Source organism: Alligator mississippiensis, chromosome 6 (genome assembly GCF_030867095.1).
Source record: "Alligator mississippiensis isolate rAllMis1 chromosome 6, rAllMis1, whole genome shotgun sequence".
NCBI lineage: Eukaryota > Metazoa > Chordata > Crocodylia > Alligatoridae > Alligator > Alligator mississippiensis.
This window is the reverse complement of record NC_081829.1, coordinates 58,550,658-58,567,116: the sequence shown is the minus strand read 5'-3', so window position 1 is coordinate 58,567,116 and position 16,459 is coordinate 58,550,658. Positions and strand designations below refer to the sequence as shown.

At 49.0% G+C, this 16,459-nt stretch overlaps 1 protein-coding gene across 7 annotated transcripts in view; it reads left to right on the top strand.

The window, feature by feature from the left end:
* Window positions 1-16,459, top strand: part of PALD1 (phosphatase domain containing paladin 1) — a 222,902-nt gene that overhangs the window by 170,088 nt on the left and 36,355 nt on the right. For 4 of the 7 annotated variants that reach the window (XM_059729907.1, XM_059729906.1, XM_059729908.1 and 1 more), the window contains one exon: window positions 5,541-5,693. The exons of the other annotated variants lie outside the window; for them this stretch is intronic. In XM_059729907.1, coding sequence (XP_059585890.1) covers window positions 5,541-5,693 — 153 coding nt within the window. The remainder of the gene's footprint in view (window positions 1-5,540; window positions 5,694-16,459) is intronic. 7 annotated transcript variants of the gene reach the window in all.

The window sequence follows — 16,459 nt, the reverse complement described above, 5'->3', positions numbered from 1 at the left end:
GTTTAGGAATACTGAGGCAAAGAACTCATTGAGGAGTTCAGCCTTGTCCCCCCTGTCTGTCACCAGTTGCTTTTGCCCGTTCAGTAGTGGTCCTATACTGCCCTGGGCCTTCCTTTTACTCCCTATAAATCTGAAAAACATTTTTTTGTTATCCTTAACTTGGGATGCCATCCTCAGCTCCAGGGTAGCTTTGGCCTTTCCAACTGCCTCCCTACAACTGCAAGCTGAGGAGGCATACTCCTCTTTAGTAATTTCTCCCTGTTTCCACTGCTTATATGCCCCCCTTTTTGCCCTTAGGCTGCTCTGGATTTCTCTGGTTAGCCAAGGAAGCCTCTTGGCCCCTTTTCCCCCGCATCGGGATCATCTCCCTCTGTGCCTGAAAGATCGCTTCCTTAAGGCACAGCCACCCTTCCTGGGCTCCCATCTCACCAAATCTCTTACCCTACAGTATGTCATTGACTAAACACCTGAGCTCGCTGAAGTCAGCCTTCCTAAAGTCTAGCACTTCCACCCTACTAGTTACCTTTCCCGCTTTACGCCTTATGGTGAATTCTATTATTCGGTGGTCACTGTCCCCTGGGTGACCACTGATCTGTAGGTCCCCTACCATGTCATCCCCCATTGCCAGTACCAGGTCCAGTAAGGCATTCCCCCTAGTGGGACCATGGACCTCCTGCGTCAGGTGGAGGTCCTGCACAGAAGATAGGAACCTGTGTGAACGGTGGGAATTTACTGTCCGTTTCTCCCAGCAGATGTCAGGGTAGTTTTAGATCCCCCATGACTACCGCTTCCCTAGTCTTTATGGTCTCTGAGAGCTGCCTCAGGAGTTCCAAATCTAGTTCTTTCCCTTGCTGTGGGGGTCTGTAGCAGACCCCTACCACCAAATCCCTTTCCCCTTGACCTCCATGTATCCTAACCCACAATCCTTCTACTTTCTCCTCCTCCAATTCCATTTTGATAAGCGTTGATGTATAATGCTCCTTGACATAGAGTGCAACCCCTCCTCCTCTCCTCCCTACTCTATCCTTTCTGTATAGCTTAGCCCTCAATGTGTACTGCCCAGTCGTGGGTAGAGTCCCAAAAGTTTTCTGTTAACCCCACTAAGTTGTAAGTGTTTTCTGTAAGCAGGAGTGCTAGTTCATCCTGCTTGTTCCCCATGCTCCTAGCATTAGTGTATAGGCAGTTGAGCCCAGTGACTGGCACCTTTGTTGCCCCCTGGCTCTGATGCCCAGTGGGCCCTTTATTGCTTACCTCCTTATTGCTTACCTGTGCTGTACTGCTGGATGTCCCATGAATTGCAAGTTCCCGATGTTCTCCTTCTTCTGCCTCCCCGTCTGAGCTAGTTTAAAGCCCGACATAAGAGATCAGCCAGCCTGTTGGAAAAAAGAGTTGAAGTCCATCGCGTCCTGGGAAGTCCCTTGCCAGGAAGTGTGGGTCATGGTTGAGGAAGCCAAATCCTGCACGATGACAGATGTCTTCTGTCATTGTCACCATTTAACATCCTGGCACTGTATGTCTACATCTCTTGATGTCCATCAGTAATGGAAATTTTTGGCATTACTGGGATGATCAATGAAAGTAAAAACATGTCAAAACCAACAGAAGCAGCCTCCTAAATGGTCTGAGTGGGTGACTAGGAAATTTGATCTTTGCATGCAAGGTTGCTGACAGGGTTAAGAGGCTCTGCATAAGAATTATTTAAAGTCTGGAAATATGCCTTACAGTGGGACACTTGATCTACCTAGCTTAACAAAGAAGAGTAAGAGGTATCTTGAATACCATCTGTAAGTACTGTGTGGGTGAGTAAACTTCATAGATTCATAGATTCGTAGATTGTTAGGGGCTGGAAGGGACCTTGCAGATCATTGGGTCCAGCCCCCCTGCTCTAGGCAGGAAGACAACTGGGGTCAAGTGACCCCAGCGAGGTGACTGTCCAGTCTCCTCTTGAAAACCTCCAGGGTAGGTGACTGCACCACATCTGGAGCGAGTTTATTCCACAGTCTGGTCACCCTGACTATGAAGGAGTTTTTCCTGGTATTCAACCTGAAGCGACCTTCCAGGAGTTTATATCACCTTACCCTTTGAAGTGTTAAATTTCATCTGGTTCCGCTCCGTACAACTCTCTAGCCTATCCAGGTTCGCCTGTATCAGCAACCTATCTTCTGGCGTAGCCACCCTGCCCCATAACTTGTTGTCATCCGTGAACTTTGCCAGTGAGCTTTTTACTCCCCCATCCAAATCATTAATAAAGATGTTGAAAAGCACCGGTCTAAGCATGGACCCCTGAGGGACACCACTGGCCACTTTGCACCAAGACAACAGGCTGATTGGCCTATAGTTGTCTGGGTCCTCCCTTTTACCCTTCTTAAAGATGGGCACAATGTTGGCCCTCTTCCAATCCTCAGGGATCTCCCCTGTGTGCCACGAATTCTGAAAGAGCTTCGCCAGGTGTTCTATGATGACCTCAGCCAGCTCCTTCAGTCCTCTCAGATGGAGTCCATCTGGTCCTGCTGACTTATAAATGTCTAGCTTTTCTAGTTGGTATTGCACCCGCTCAGCATCCACAGTAGGGAGACTGTCAGTCCTGGTGTGCCCCCTTTGAGATTTATCTTGCTTGACTTTCCCCATGGTCCGGTGAAATACTGAAGCAAAGTGGGCATTCAGGAGTTCATTTTTTTCCTGAATGTTGCTTACCAGCTGCCCCGAGGTGTTAAGCAGGGGCCCCACACTTCCATTTGTTTTCCTTCTACTGCCTACATACCTAAAGAAGGATGTGTTATTGTCCTTGACTCCCGTGGCTAACATAAACTCAGTCACCGCCTTGGCTTTCCTGACCATTTCCCTACAAGTGCTGGCCACTAAAGTATAGTCCTCCTTGAGGACTGTCCCTAGCTTCCACTGTGTGTGTGGCGAGCCAGTAGGGGGAGCTCCTGCATTAAGCCTCCCACTTCACTACTCCTGTCCACCTTCCGGACTCCATGCGACTCCCCAGGGGCGCCTAAGCCCTGGCAGACCCCCTTTCGAGCCCCACCGCAGAGTCCAGGGGTAACGTGCTGCCACCACCCCAAGAGGGGACCTTCTAGGTTCTGTGTCCTCAGGGAAACACAGGCCTAATAGTCCTATGGGTACTCGACCCAATACAAGCACTTAGGGCTCCTCCCCAAGTCAGGGGCCAAAAAGGATAGTCTCCCTTAGTCCACAGACCTAAGGGGCCTCCTAGGCATAATTAAACCCACCCCTCAATAAGTCTCCTACACCAGTCACAAAGGAGAACTTTATTGGTTACAAAGGGTAGTGTTAGAATAGGGTAAGAGGTAGAGCACTATCAAGGGATTACCATTGAGCAAAACAGTCTGGCCGAGGTAGCAGTTTGATACACAAATGCATCACTGTGAGCTGACTAACTCTCTAGAAACACAAGTATCATCCAGAAGATGGTAGAGATCTGGCTCGGAGATTTCCAGAGAAGGAGCGTTTCAGTTGAATCAGACTCTCTCCCTGTGTCCTAGTGTTTGGGCCATGCTAGTAAAATGGCTTCTCCCCCCCTTCTTCTTGGACCAGGCCCTTATATAGCCTTTCTGACCTCAGCAGCCCAGTCCAATAGAAGCCAGCAGTGTTGGCAACTAGCCAACCAATTTAAAAAGCATCTCTGGTTCCCTGGGCAGATGAGCAGGGGCTTTTCCCTCCCCCCACTCAGGACCACACCCTAGGCACCAGGCTTTTGTCAAATAGGCAGAGGGAGCAGGTTTCCCCCCTCCCTCAGGAGTGTATCTAGCTCAGGTTACCTAAAGAGAGAGAGTAAGGATGTCTCTCTGTGGGGCCCATCCTTATCAAATTGTCACAGCGCAGGGACTTTGGGGAGAGGCAAAGGTGGCTTTCTGCCACAGTGCGTATACCTCTTTTTTCTTTTATAAGAGGATCGCAATGTCCCTATTAAACCAGGAGGGCTTCCCAGCCCTGCTGCTACCTTTCTTCTTTACAGGAACGGTGTTCTTTTGTGTTTCGAAGATCATGTCCTTGAGCAATGACCACTCTTTGTGGACCCCATTTTCCTTTGCTTCCTGGTCCCTCATTGCCTCCCCTATTAATGCTCAGAGCCTGTTGAAGTCAGCATTCTTGAAGTCCAGGACTTCAATCCTGCTAGTTGATTTGTCGACCTTGCAGCTGACGGTGAACCTGATAATTTCATGGTTGCTGTTGCCCAGGTTACCCTCAATGTTCAAGCCACACACCAGATCATCTCTCTTGGCCAAGACCAGATCCAGGAGAGCGTTGCCTCTCGTTGGCCCTTGCACTTCCAGGATCAGGAAGAGCGCCTTGATCACGGTCAGGAAACTGTGTGAACGATCTGACCTAGCCAAGTGTTCCTCCCAGTCTGTGCGGGCAGTTGAAGTCACCCACGACAACCAAGTCCCTTGCACGTGTGGCCTTTGTCAGTTTGAGAGAACTCCAGATCCAGCTCCTCCCCTTGGCTCAGTGACCTGTAGTAAATGCCCACAGTTAGGTCTCTCTCACCTGCCCCCCCACACCCACCTGCCCAGAGGGTTTCAAGCTGCTTATCTTTGGAGCCAATGTCCACCTTCAGAGAGGGGTACTGCTCTCTCACGTAGAGAGCTACCCTTCCACCTCTTCTCAATGCTCAGTCCCTTTTTTGCAGAGTGTAGCCCTCTACAGCTATGCTTCAGTCATGCGAGGAGTCCCACCAGGTCTCTGTGATCCCTACCAGGTCATATTGCCCGCTAGAGAGCAGGAGGGCTAGCTCCTCCTGCTTGTTCCCCATGCTCCTTGCCATTGGCGTACAGGCAACTGAGGCCCTCAACTGACACCCTCGTTTTCCTGAGATGCTGTGGGAGAACTATTTGGTTAGCGTTTCCAGAGACAGTTTTGCTAGTGTCCTCCACAAGGGAGCTTTCCTGTGTGCCAGTCCCCGGGCATGCTCCGCTTAGAGTTTCCTCATCCCGCAGCAAAGTCAGTGTAAAGCCCTGTCCAGTAGATAAGCCATCGTGGCTGAGAACAGGGCCTTACCTCTCCGTATGAGGTGAATGCCATCTCATCCTCTCTTGTCCTGCAAGTCCTCTCTCTCTGAAGTGTGTGCTGTGGTTGAGGTAACCAAACCCCTTGCAGTAGACCCACTGTCTGAAGTGTCTTCCATGGCTCTTCCACGCGGCCTTCCCTCCTGGGTGCGTGGCCTGCAACAGGGAGCACAGAAGAGAAAGCTACTTGGGCCCCTAGTCCCTTGAGCCCAGCCCCCAGAGCCCTGTAGTCACTCATGACTCGGTCAGGGTTACCCCTGGCTGTGCCGTTCGTGCCACATGGATGAGGAACATTGGGTAATTATCGGAGAGATGGATCCTCTCCACAATGTCTCTTTACCCACTTCTGGTGGGTAAAGGGTTTTTTAGGTTGGTGGACCAAAACATAAGGTCCAATTCTTAGAAGATGAAGTGAGATAATTCAGAGATAATTAGAGCAATGAAAACAGTTCGGGGGCTAGGGCACATGACTTCTGAGGAGAGGCTGAGGGAACTGGATTTATTTAGTCTGCAGAAGAGAAGACTGAGAGGGGATTTGATGGCAGCCTTCACCTACCTGAGGGGGGTTCCAAAGAGGATGGAGCTAGACTGTTCCCAGTGGCAACAGATGACGGAAGAAGGAGCAATGGTCTCAAGTACAGCCACTATTACACCATTACAGTAAGACAAAGAATTTTGCTTTAAGTTAAAACATTAGATATTTTTCTTGTTTTACTGTGTGTCAGTGAGCCATAGCTTCTCCAAAATACAAGCAGAAAGCGGCAATATCCACTATATTGGATTTAAGACTTACAAACCACAACTTAGGTGGGACTGGGTATAGGAAAAGTACTCTTTTTCTAAGGTTCTGTGGTTTCAAATGGGTGGTAGGAACTGAAAGAGTCTAATGTAAGTATATTGATGGTACAAGACCACCTGTGGAAAGGAGAAGAAAATGGGCTTGTGCCTTTCCTTGTTTCCTGCTTTATTTCATAAGAAGACCTGAGAGCTGTGTTGAGTGTGTGCGAGTACTTGTTATGTGTGCCTTTGAAAATAGAGCACAGGCAACAAGAAATTCACCCTCACTCCACATAGTAGATTAGGTTCTCCTTCAATCTTTAAGTGTGGGAGGCTATTTTCTGGTACTTTAGGATCCATGCTTGCATAGGTGACTGTTAGGGGAGACACAGGGGGCGGGGGGACATGTGCACCCCCTGACAGGGCCGGCCCCACTGCCGACGCCACCAGTGGCTTCTGCGGGTGCTTGCCAGCCCCGCTGCCGATGGCTTCTGCAGGTGCTACCCCAGGCTCAATAGGAACCAGTCGCCCATGCATGCTTGGCATCACTTACCTTTGAGTAGAAATCACCATGACAGACAGCTGCTGTCAGATGGGAACAGCTGAAATGTGTGCATGCGCTGTGAGGCCTTGTAAAGTCTGTACCTAGTTGGCCCTCACACTTTTTTGTTTCTTTCCCCCCCACTTTTCAGTTCCTTCTCCTGTCCTTCCACTTCTCAGCTTTTTGAGCAGAAACTTATGGTCTAGCTATTAGGGAAAGATTTTGTGTATCATAGACCCTTTCTATCCCTGCCTGCTCTCTCCATGCACTGAACTTCAGAACGTCTGGCTCCTGTGTTGTTATTGGGGTGTTTAATCTCAGCCTGTGGTTTGGTCAGATGGACGTGCACAGAAGAGAATGGAATTTATGCGCATTCTTGACAGATTACAGCTGATTTGTCAGCTCTTGCAGCTTTGATGTTCTGCTTGTTCTTTTTCCTGAAGTGAGCTTAACAACAATAAGAGGAGAATTTGTTCCAGATTAATTGTGGAAAGTAGGCAGGGGGAGCCCCATTTGGGGGTAATAACTTGGCTCCTTTTGGCATCCTGGACAATAAGAATGAAACATCTCTTAAGTAATCTTATGGTGTTGATTTACTAATAGTGTTATCACATCTGCTTGCTTTGCATCCAGAGGCCCCATGAAAGAGAAACTTTCTTTAGGGTATGTTTCTGCACTAAAGTAAAGGTGGTTTAGCAAATTTCCCTAGGGAAGGAGTTGGTGAAGGAAGTTCACTAATTGGCTTCTAGTTTATACCAAGAACTGCTCTAAGAATATTTGGGTTGTAGGCAGGCAAGGAAGTGTGGGTATAATTTAAATCAGAGGTTGACAACATTTTTGGGCAGTGTCAAAAACATACTGGCGTGGCAGGACTGGATGGCAGGGAAGCCACAGGGTGGATAAAAATCAATGATTTAAAAAAAAAAAAAGTTAACAATCAGATTTTATTTATTTATTTATTTATTTAATTGCATTTTTAAATTTTTTTCCATTAAGATGCCTTTAAGAAAAATAAACCTATATAAAAAGTTTAATTTAAGATATATTAAAACTCAAAGATATCATCATGGAATAGGGGTTATTACTTTTAATTATATACTATTTGAGATGATATATTCAGGAAATCTTTTTAGAAGAGTTTTCTAAATAGATCTCAACAGGCCATGGACTATGTTAGAGGCCCAATCTTATGGGGTTCCCAGAGGCTCCTCTATACAGATTAGTAAAGATTAAAGAAAACCACTCATAGATTCATACATGTTAGGGTCGGAAGGGACTTCAGTAGATCGAGTCCGACCCCCCTGCCCTGGGCAGGAAAGAGCCTTGGGGTCAGATAACCCCAGCTAGGTGCCTGTAGCCTCCTCTTAAAGACCCCCAAGCTAGGGGAGAGCACCACCTCCCTTGGAAGCCTGTTCCAGATTTTGGCAACCCTTACTGTAAAGAAGTTATTTCTGACGTCTAACCTAAATCTGCTCTGTCAGTTTGTGGCCATTGTTCTTAGTCACTCCAAGGGGTGCCCTGGTAAACAGAGTATCCCCTATTTCTTGCTGCCCCCTCTTGATTAATTCATAGGCAGCCACAAAATCCCCTCTCAACCTTCTCTTGTGGAGGCTGAAGAGAGCCAGGGTCCTCAATCTCTCCTCGTAGGGCTTTGCTCCAACTGCGGACTGACCAGTGCCTCATAAAGGGGAAGTATCCCCTCCTTGGAGCTGTTTGTCATGCACCTACTAATGTATGATAAAGTGTGGTTGGCTTTACTGATCACTTCATCACATTGACAGCTCATGTTCATCTTGGAGTTAACAGTGACTCCAAGATCCCTTTCTGCTGCTATACTGCTGAGAGTCCTCCCCCAGCCTGTAAGCATGCTGGTGATTCCTTCTCCCTAGGTGCAGCACCTTGCATTTGTCCTTATTAAACTGCATCCTATTCTGTCCACCCACTTTTCCAACCTGTCCAGATCCACCTGGATTTGTTCCCTACCCTTTGGTGTGTTAACTTTACCCCATAATTTGGTATCATCAGCAAATTTGGACAGAGTGCTTTCTACACCCTCATCCAAGTCATTGATGAAGACATTGAACAGCACTGGTCCAAGGACTGAGCCTTGTGGGACTCCACTGCCCACATTTTTCCAGGTTGATACCAACCCATCCACCACCACTCTCTGGGTGCGACCCCTAAGTCAGTTTGCCACCCACCTAACTGTGTAGTCATCTACGTTACATTCTCTCAGTTTATCTATGAAAATATGATGAGATACCATATTGAAGGCCTTAAAATCCAAGTAGATGACATCAGCCTCGATTCCTGCATATAAGCATTTTGTGACTTGGTCATAAAAAGAGATAAGATTAGTCAGGCACAATCTACCTGCTACGAATCCGTGCTGGTTGCCCTTTAGATTTGCTTTCCCCGCTGGACACTCACAAATGTGATCCTTAATAATTTTTTCAAGGATTTTCCCAAGGATAGAGATGAGACTAACCAGTTTATAGTTACCCGGATCCTCCTTCCTCCCCTTCTTGAAAATAGGGACCACATTGGCCCTTTTCCAGTCCTCTGGGACCTGACCTGAGTGCCAAGAGCGCTCAAACAGGCATGCCAGTGGCTTTGCTATGATTCTGGCCAATTCTTTCAGCACCCTTGGATGAAGATCATCTGGGCCTGCTGACTTAAACACATCCAGCCCCTCCAAGTGTCTCTTCACTAAGTTGGTGCTAACAGTTGGTTGGCTGGTTTCCCCTTTATGCCTGTCTAGGATGCAGTTGGGAGCTTTGTCCTGATCCGAGTTCAGGAATACAGAGGCAAAAAACTCATTGAAGAGCTCTGCTTTGTCCCAACCCTATCTGTCACTAATTGCCCTAGTTTGTCTTGTAGGGGGTCTGTGCTACCCTGTGCCTTCTTTTTGCTCCCTATATATCTGAAGAAGGACTTTTTGTTGTCTTTAATTTTTGTTGCAAGCCTAAGTTCCGTTTCAGCTTTGCCCTTTCTGGCTCTACCCAATGGGAGGACTCAGTGCTCAGTCTAGTAGAGCCTATGAAATATCTCCGTGATGCTTAGTTTCAGTTCTCAAACTATGGATTTGTGTCTCCAGAGATAAGTCTTGTTAACAGCAGTATATGGAGGTGAGAGATAACAGACCTGATTATCTACCCATAAGCCCTCTTGTTTATCTGCAAGTTTGTGTACACAGAGTCAAACCTTCACCTCTCTCAAAAAGTGCAAAGTACCATAGCATGCTGTATAAATAGGCTACTTGCAGGTATCCTCAACTGGTCTTTCGTAGAATCATAAAAAGTTAGGGTTGGAAGGGACCTCAGGAGGTCATCTAGTCCAACCCCTTGCTTAAAAGCAGGACCAGCACCAACTAGATCATCCCAGCCAGGGCTTTGTCAAGCCAGGCCTTAAAAACCTCCAAGGATGGAGATTGCACCACCTCCCTAGGTAACCTGTTCCAATGCTTCACCACCTCCCAAGTGAGAAAAATTTTCCTAATATCCAACTTAAACTTCTCTTGCTGCAACTTGAGACCATTGCTCCTTGTTCTGTCATCTGCCACCACTGAGAACAGTCTAGCTCCATCCTCTTTGGAACCACCTTCAGGTAGTTAAAGGCTGCTATCAAATCCCCTCTGTCTTCTCTTCTGTAGACTAAATAAGCCCAGTTGCCTCAGCCTCTCCTCGTTAGTCACGTGCCCCAGCCCCGTCACCATTTTTGTTGCCCTCTGCGGGCGCATCCAAACAAGTCCGTGTGTGCCTTTTGCAGCATCTCAAACCCCTTTGAGATGCTGCAAAAGGCACGTGCAGGAACAGGAAAAGGTTTCCTCTGCTGCAAGTTTGCAGTGTGTGGGCAAAATTAGATCCTTGGATATCGAGGGGTCAAAAAAAAAAAAATGAAGTGAAAAAAAATGGGGCAGGGCATGGTCCCGGACTGTGTCCTGATGCAGCCAGAGGCTGAGTACTGCTAGAGCATCTCTGTGGTTGGCCCTCACCCTGGTGCTGAAGCGCACTGCCTGCTGTGCAGGGCAGGCAGTGTGCCAGCAGCAGGGCTCCAGTGCCAGTAAGTAAAGGGTCGGGGGGGCTGGAGGAGGGGGGAGGGAACCATGGGGGGGACACCCCTGCTGGCCCTGCCCACTCCCCCCCCCGATCCCTTCCTTGCCTGGCCCCATCCCTGCCTGCCTCCCAAGTCCCCCCCCCAATCCCTACCTGGCCCGAGGCCCCCGATTCCTGCCCCCCACCCCAGCATCCCCACAATTAAAAAAAAATAAAATAAAAATAAAACCAACCCCAAAGCCCCTGGCACTTACCAGCAGTTCTAGCTGCCCATCTGGGTCATTGGGGCCCCGCCTGCACAGAGGGGCGGGGTGACAGCCCCAGCCCGGGCCCTGCTGTCCTGTGCTGCCTGGGGCGGGGGGCTCTGCCAGGAGGCCCCGGAGCCCCCATAGCCCCTGCTCCTAGGGTGAGTAGAGCCTTTTTTTTTTTCTTTTTTTTTTAAGTGCTGGAGCCTGGGTTTGGGGGGGACAGCCATCAGGGGGCTGGGGGTGCAAGCAGGGGATGGAGCATGGCAGGGCAGCCATTGCGGGGAGTGGGGGGGTTTGGTGGGGACAGCCATCGGGGGGTTGCAGGAGCTGGCGGGGGATGGGGCCAGGTGGGGCAGCAATCAGGGGCCTGGGGTGGGGCATGTGGGCACTCAGGGGGGTGGCAGCCCTTGCGGGGGCCATATGACCCCCATTGGGGGGGAGGGGGGCTGTTACCCCTGTTGCGGGGCTGTAGCCATCCAAATTACTTTAACACTGCTAACACTAAATTGCTAGGTGTCTAAATTGCTTTAAACACTGTAGATATATCAATAAAACACGCCCAACTGATCGCTGTCTCTCACTCTCTCTCTGTATATAGTGGTCTTTTTTGTTTTAATCATGGAGAAACATGGATTTCAGGGTATTTTACAGAGTGACTGGGATTTTTTTATCAGGGATTTTTCAGTTTTCGAATAGGGAACACCAGAATTTCTGCTGGGGAGCCCAGTGGCAGGACCCTGCCTGCTCAGAGCTGGCATCTTGGACCCAGCTGAAGGTGGCTGATCTCCTAGCCAATTGAGGTCAGGAGGACATGCTTTAACAGTTCAAAGTAGGCTACCACATTGGGAACATCTTCCAGGTGATAGCTGCCCAGGTGGCTGGGCAGGGGCACACATGGCAGTTGTGCCACACAAAGGCCAACCCTGCAGCCACAGTCCACTGGCAGCTGGCACAGAGGGGCAGATGCCTCTATTGGCTGTGCAGTCCCCATCTGGGTCTGGCAGTTACGTAGCAGGTCACAGCCAGGAGGCAGTCCCCACTGCCAGACTATTGCAATGAGTAGAGGGTGCAGGTGACTCTCAGGACTGCTTCAGCATTCCAGCTGGCACAAGGTAGTGTCCCCAGGTACCAACTTGCTGGGCCTCAGAAGCCCCTGAGAGCGAGTAGCTCTGAGCTACTTGCCAGGGCAACTTTTTGTACTGATGGGGACAGCACAGGTGCTGGCCCTGGGCTCTAGCTGCCCCTGGCTACAGATCCAGGAGGAGCCAAGCAGGGTTATTTTGCCCCAAGTGGCACAATGTGCTCCAAAACAAAGTGCATGTCCAAGTATGTGCGCTCAGGCAAAAAGCCCCAGCTCAAATTTGCACCGTTTTTATTTGAGCTGCTGGAAGCGCACGTACTTGCATGTATGGACATGCACCACTGGATTCTCTCCAACTTATCCACATCCTTTCTGTAGTAGGGAGATCCACAACTAGAAACAGCAGTCCAGATGTGGCCTCACCAGTGCAGAATAGAGGGCAATAATTACTCCCATCCATCTGCTGGCAAGACTCCTAGTAATGCAGCCCCATATGCTGTTAGCCTTCTTGGCAACAAGGTCACACTGTTGACTCATATCTAGCTTACTGTCCACTGTAACCCGTAGGTCCTTTTCTGCAGAGCTACTGCCCAGCATGTCAGTCCCCAGGCTGTAGTGGTGCAGGGATTCTTCCATCCTAAGTACTGGAAGAATTTGCACTTGTCCTTATTGAACCTTATGAGATTTCTTTTGGTCCAATCCTCCAATTTGTCTAAATCTCTCTGAATCCTAGCCCTACCCTCCAGTGCATCTACTACACCCCCCCCCCACCTTGGTAATCTGTAAATTTGCTGAGAATTTAATCCATCCCATCTTCCAGATTTGTTCATGAAGATATTGAACAAAACTGGCCCTGGGACCGATCTCTGGGGTATTCCACTTGATACCGGCTGCCAACTAGACCTCCAGCCATTGATCACTACTTTTTGAGTCCTACGATCTAGCCAGCTTTCTATCCGCCTTACAGTTCATTCATCCAATCCATACTTCCTTAACTTGCTTACAAGAATGTTGTGGGAAACTATCAAAAAAGCCTTGCTAAAGTCAAGGTATAACGTGTCCGTTGCTTTCCCTGCATCCACAGAGCCAGTCATCTAATCATAGAAGGCAATCATGTTGGTTAGGCATGACTTGCCCTTGGTGAATCCATGCTGACTGTTTCTGATGACCTTCTTTTCCTCCAAGTGCTTAGAAACGGATTCATTGTGGACCTGCTCCATGCTTTTTCCACAGGCTGACTAATCTAGAATTCCCTGGATCCTCCTTCTTCCCTTTCTTAAAGCTGGTCACTATATTTGCCTTTAACCAACTGTCCAGACCACGAGTTTTCAAAGATAATGGCCAGCAGCTCTGCAGTCACATCAGCCAACTTCCTAAGCACCCTTGGATGCATTGCATCCAGCCCCATGGGCTTATACCTGTCCAGCTTTTCTAAATAGTCCCTAACCTGCTCTTTCACCACCAAGGGCTGTGCACCTTCTCTCCAAACTGTGCTGCCTAGTGCAGTAGTCTGGGAGCTGACCTTGCCTGTGAAGACCGAGGTAAATAAAGAATTGAGTACTTCAGCCTTCTCCTCAACATCTGTTACTAGGTTGCCTCCCCCATTCAGTAAGGGACCCACACTTTCCCTAACCTTCCTCTTATTCCTAATGTAGTTGTAGAAACCCTTCTTGCTCCCTTTCACGTCCCTTGCTAGCTGCAACTCCAATTGTGCTTTGGTCTTCCTGATTTCATCCCTGCATGCCCAAGCAATATTCTTATGCAGGCAGCCCCCACTTAGCACTCTTAATTGGTTCCAGAAAAACCCAAGTGCTGAGCGAAACAGCATTAAGTGAAACCCATTTTCCCATAGAGTTTAGTGTAAATAAATATAATTGGTTCTGCACCACCTGCTGGCCCTGGCCCTGCCGCTCCCGGCAAGGTACTGCATGGACTCTGCTAGGGAAGACACTGGCTCCTCCTGGCCTCATTGTTTTGCTACCGCAATGGCCCCTGCTGGCCACCAGAGCATCTGTGTGCGGCTTCAGCTGCCCTGCCCTGTGGGGCCTGAGTCAGGGACCTGCCCGCCCAAGGATTAACGCTGGGGCAGGCAATTATTTTGGGTGGAGGGCCGCTTACTGAGTTTTGGCAAGCCATCAAGGGCCACATGACAGGCAGCCAGGGGCATATATGTATTAATTTTTTAAATTTTTAGGGGCCCTGTGGGCCAGATAGAACGGCCTAGCAGGCCACATCTGGCCCGCAGGCCGCATTTTTCCCACCCCTGGATTAATGGGGAGAAGGCAGCAGGGCTCTGGCCAGCACAGGGGGATGCTTGAGATGGTGTCTGTGCCCTGTGGGTGAGTGCATACCCAGAGCAGAACAGGTCATGGGTTTCAGCCCGGGGATGGGGGGGCTCTGTGGGCTTGTCCCCACTGTGGCCTGGGGCGGGGGACACTGTGCACGTGTCCTTGAGCGCTGGCTTACATCGGCCTATGCCCTGCACTCCTGCTAGCCCTGGCCTCGGGCCCTGTGCTCATGACCCCTGCCCACCCCTTCTCACTGCCACTGCCGCTCCTCCCTGGGTGCTCCAGCACCACATGCCGGAGTGAGCCCTGGGCTCCTGCCACCTTGCCCTGTGCCCCGCCGGCTGCCACTCACCGATTCAGTTGACGACAATGCCACCGCTGCTGCCGCCACCCACCATGCTGAGCGTTATAATGAAATGCTCTGCATGCTAAGTGAAACTAGGTAGGTATTTTAAATGAGCGCTATAGCAAAACCGTGGTGAGTGAAACCGCATTAAGTGGGTGTTGCCTGTACTCCTCCCTAGTCATATGGCCAAGCTTCCACTTGTAAATTTCCTGTTTGTGTTTAAGCTTACTGAAGAGTTATCTGCTAAGCCAAGCTCATCACCTGCCATATTTGCTTGTCTTCCTGCACATTGGGGTGGTTTGTTTCTGCACCCTCAATAAGGTTTCTTTAAAATACAGCCAAGTCTCTTGGAATCCTTTCCCCACTCAGACTGGCCTCCCAAGGAATCTTGCCCATCAGTTCCCTGAGGGAGTCAAAGTCTGCTTTTTTGAGGTCCAGGGTCCATACTCTGCTGCTCTCCTTCCTTCCTTTTGTCAGGATCCTGAACTCAATCATCTTTTGGTCACCACTGCCCACATTGCCATCCATTCTACACAGGGTTAGAATTACACTTCAACTCTTGAGGGGAGTGGGGTTTGCAGCTGTTGTAGCTGGAAGGAGCCACCGCTGCCACCTGAGCTGCTTAGAAAGGTGTGGGGCGGGCCAGGGGCTGACTGGCCCGTGGTGGGGGCGCGTTCTCGTCTCCTATGGGGGAGGGAATCTTGTCTCTCATGGGGGTGCTCACCTCCCCCCCCCAAAGCTCCCCCATAATTCAAACCCTGCTTCTACATCCCTCACTGATTTCTTTCCTGTTTGTGAATAGCAGGTCAAGAAGAGCATGGCTTCTAGTTGGTCTCTCCAACACTTGTACCATGAAGCTGTCTCCAACTCCCTCCAGAAGCTTCCTAGATTGCCTGTGCACTGCTGTATTGCCCTCCTAGCAGACGTCAGGGTGATTGAAGTCCTCCATAAGAACCAGGGCCTGTGATCTGGAAACTTCTGCTAGTTTCACAACAACTTTGTGAGAGTTAGAGGGGTTTTATGACAACATTGCACAGCATCGTAGTAATGAAATATAACTAGTTCTTCTAATCTAGAGCTAGATCTGGATAGCCTCAGTTTGCTACAGGTAGCAAGGAAGATACATATGATACTGATTTAAACACAAATTTTTAAAAAACTGCACTGCAGATGGAGCTTTAATCATAACTTTGGAGTGCTGGGATTTAGCAACATCCCTGCTTTACTTTTTCACATCATGCTTCTGTGTGTAGTTGTTATATAAGCTTCCTTGTTTTCCACATCCTATTTTTTCTTCTTTCATCAGCTTGTACATATGGTCAATATACCAAGAGGTTAATGGCTTTCTTACCCTAAAAGTAGACGAGTTTATCCTTTTGTCTAACAGGAGTTTAGTTAATGGGTCCTGACTTGGGGTAGTTTTCTTTAATATGTACTGTGCATGTGCTTCCTTCCTGTCCCTGAATACACTAACCTACACTTCTCCCCAAATGCTACTGTTGAAAATGAGTTCCCTAGTTTGAAATGGCTTGGACATTTCTACCTCTGTAAACAAACAGGACATGAAACAATACCACTCTCCAAACAAGTCTGGGCTAGGTCACATCTCTAGGGGGTGAGGTCATGTTGAGGAAATGAGGGAGATAGAGTGTAATCCATTAAAGTAAAAAGAGGCTTGTTGGGCAGTCAGGCAAATACAGGCTTCTCCCTCCCCCCTTTCCCCCCCTTCGCCTTTTTCACAAGGTATCAAAGCTGTGAAAGCACTATCTTCCTCCCCATTATTCCCAGGCACAAAAGGCTTTTTGAGGCTTCTCCTTCATCAAGACTTTGACATCGCTTATGCTCAGGCAATCAGATTTCTGTGCAGCAATCCTACTCCTTTGACCCAGGGAAGGTTTGTAGATGCTTGCAAAGACTGGTTGAGGTGGTCCGTCTCTCAGTACAGAGATCAAAGATGTGTGTGTGTGTGGAGTTCCAAGGGGAAGGGAGTTAACAGGTTAGTTGAACCGTACTTTTGTAGTTTTGCAGATGTAGGCAGTCTGAGGCATTCCATTGCACTTAGACCAAACAAAAATGTTTCAGTTTCTCAA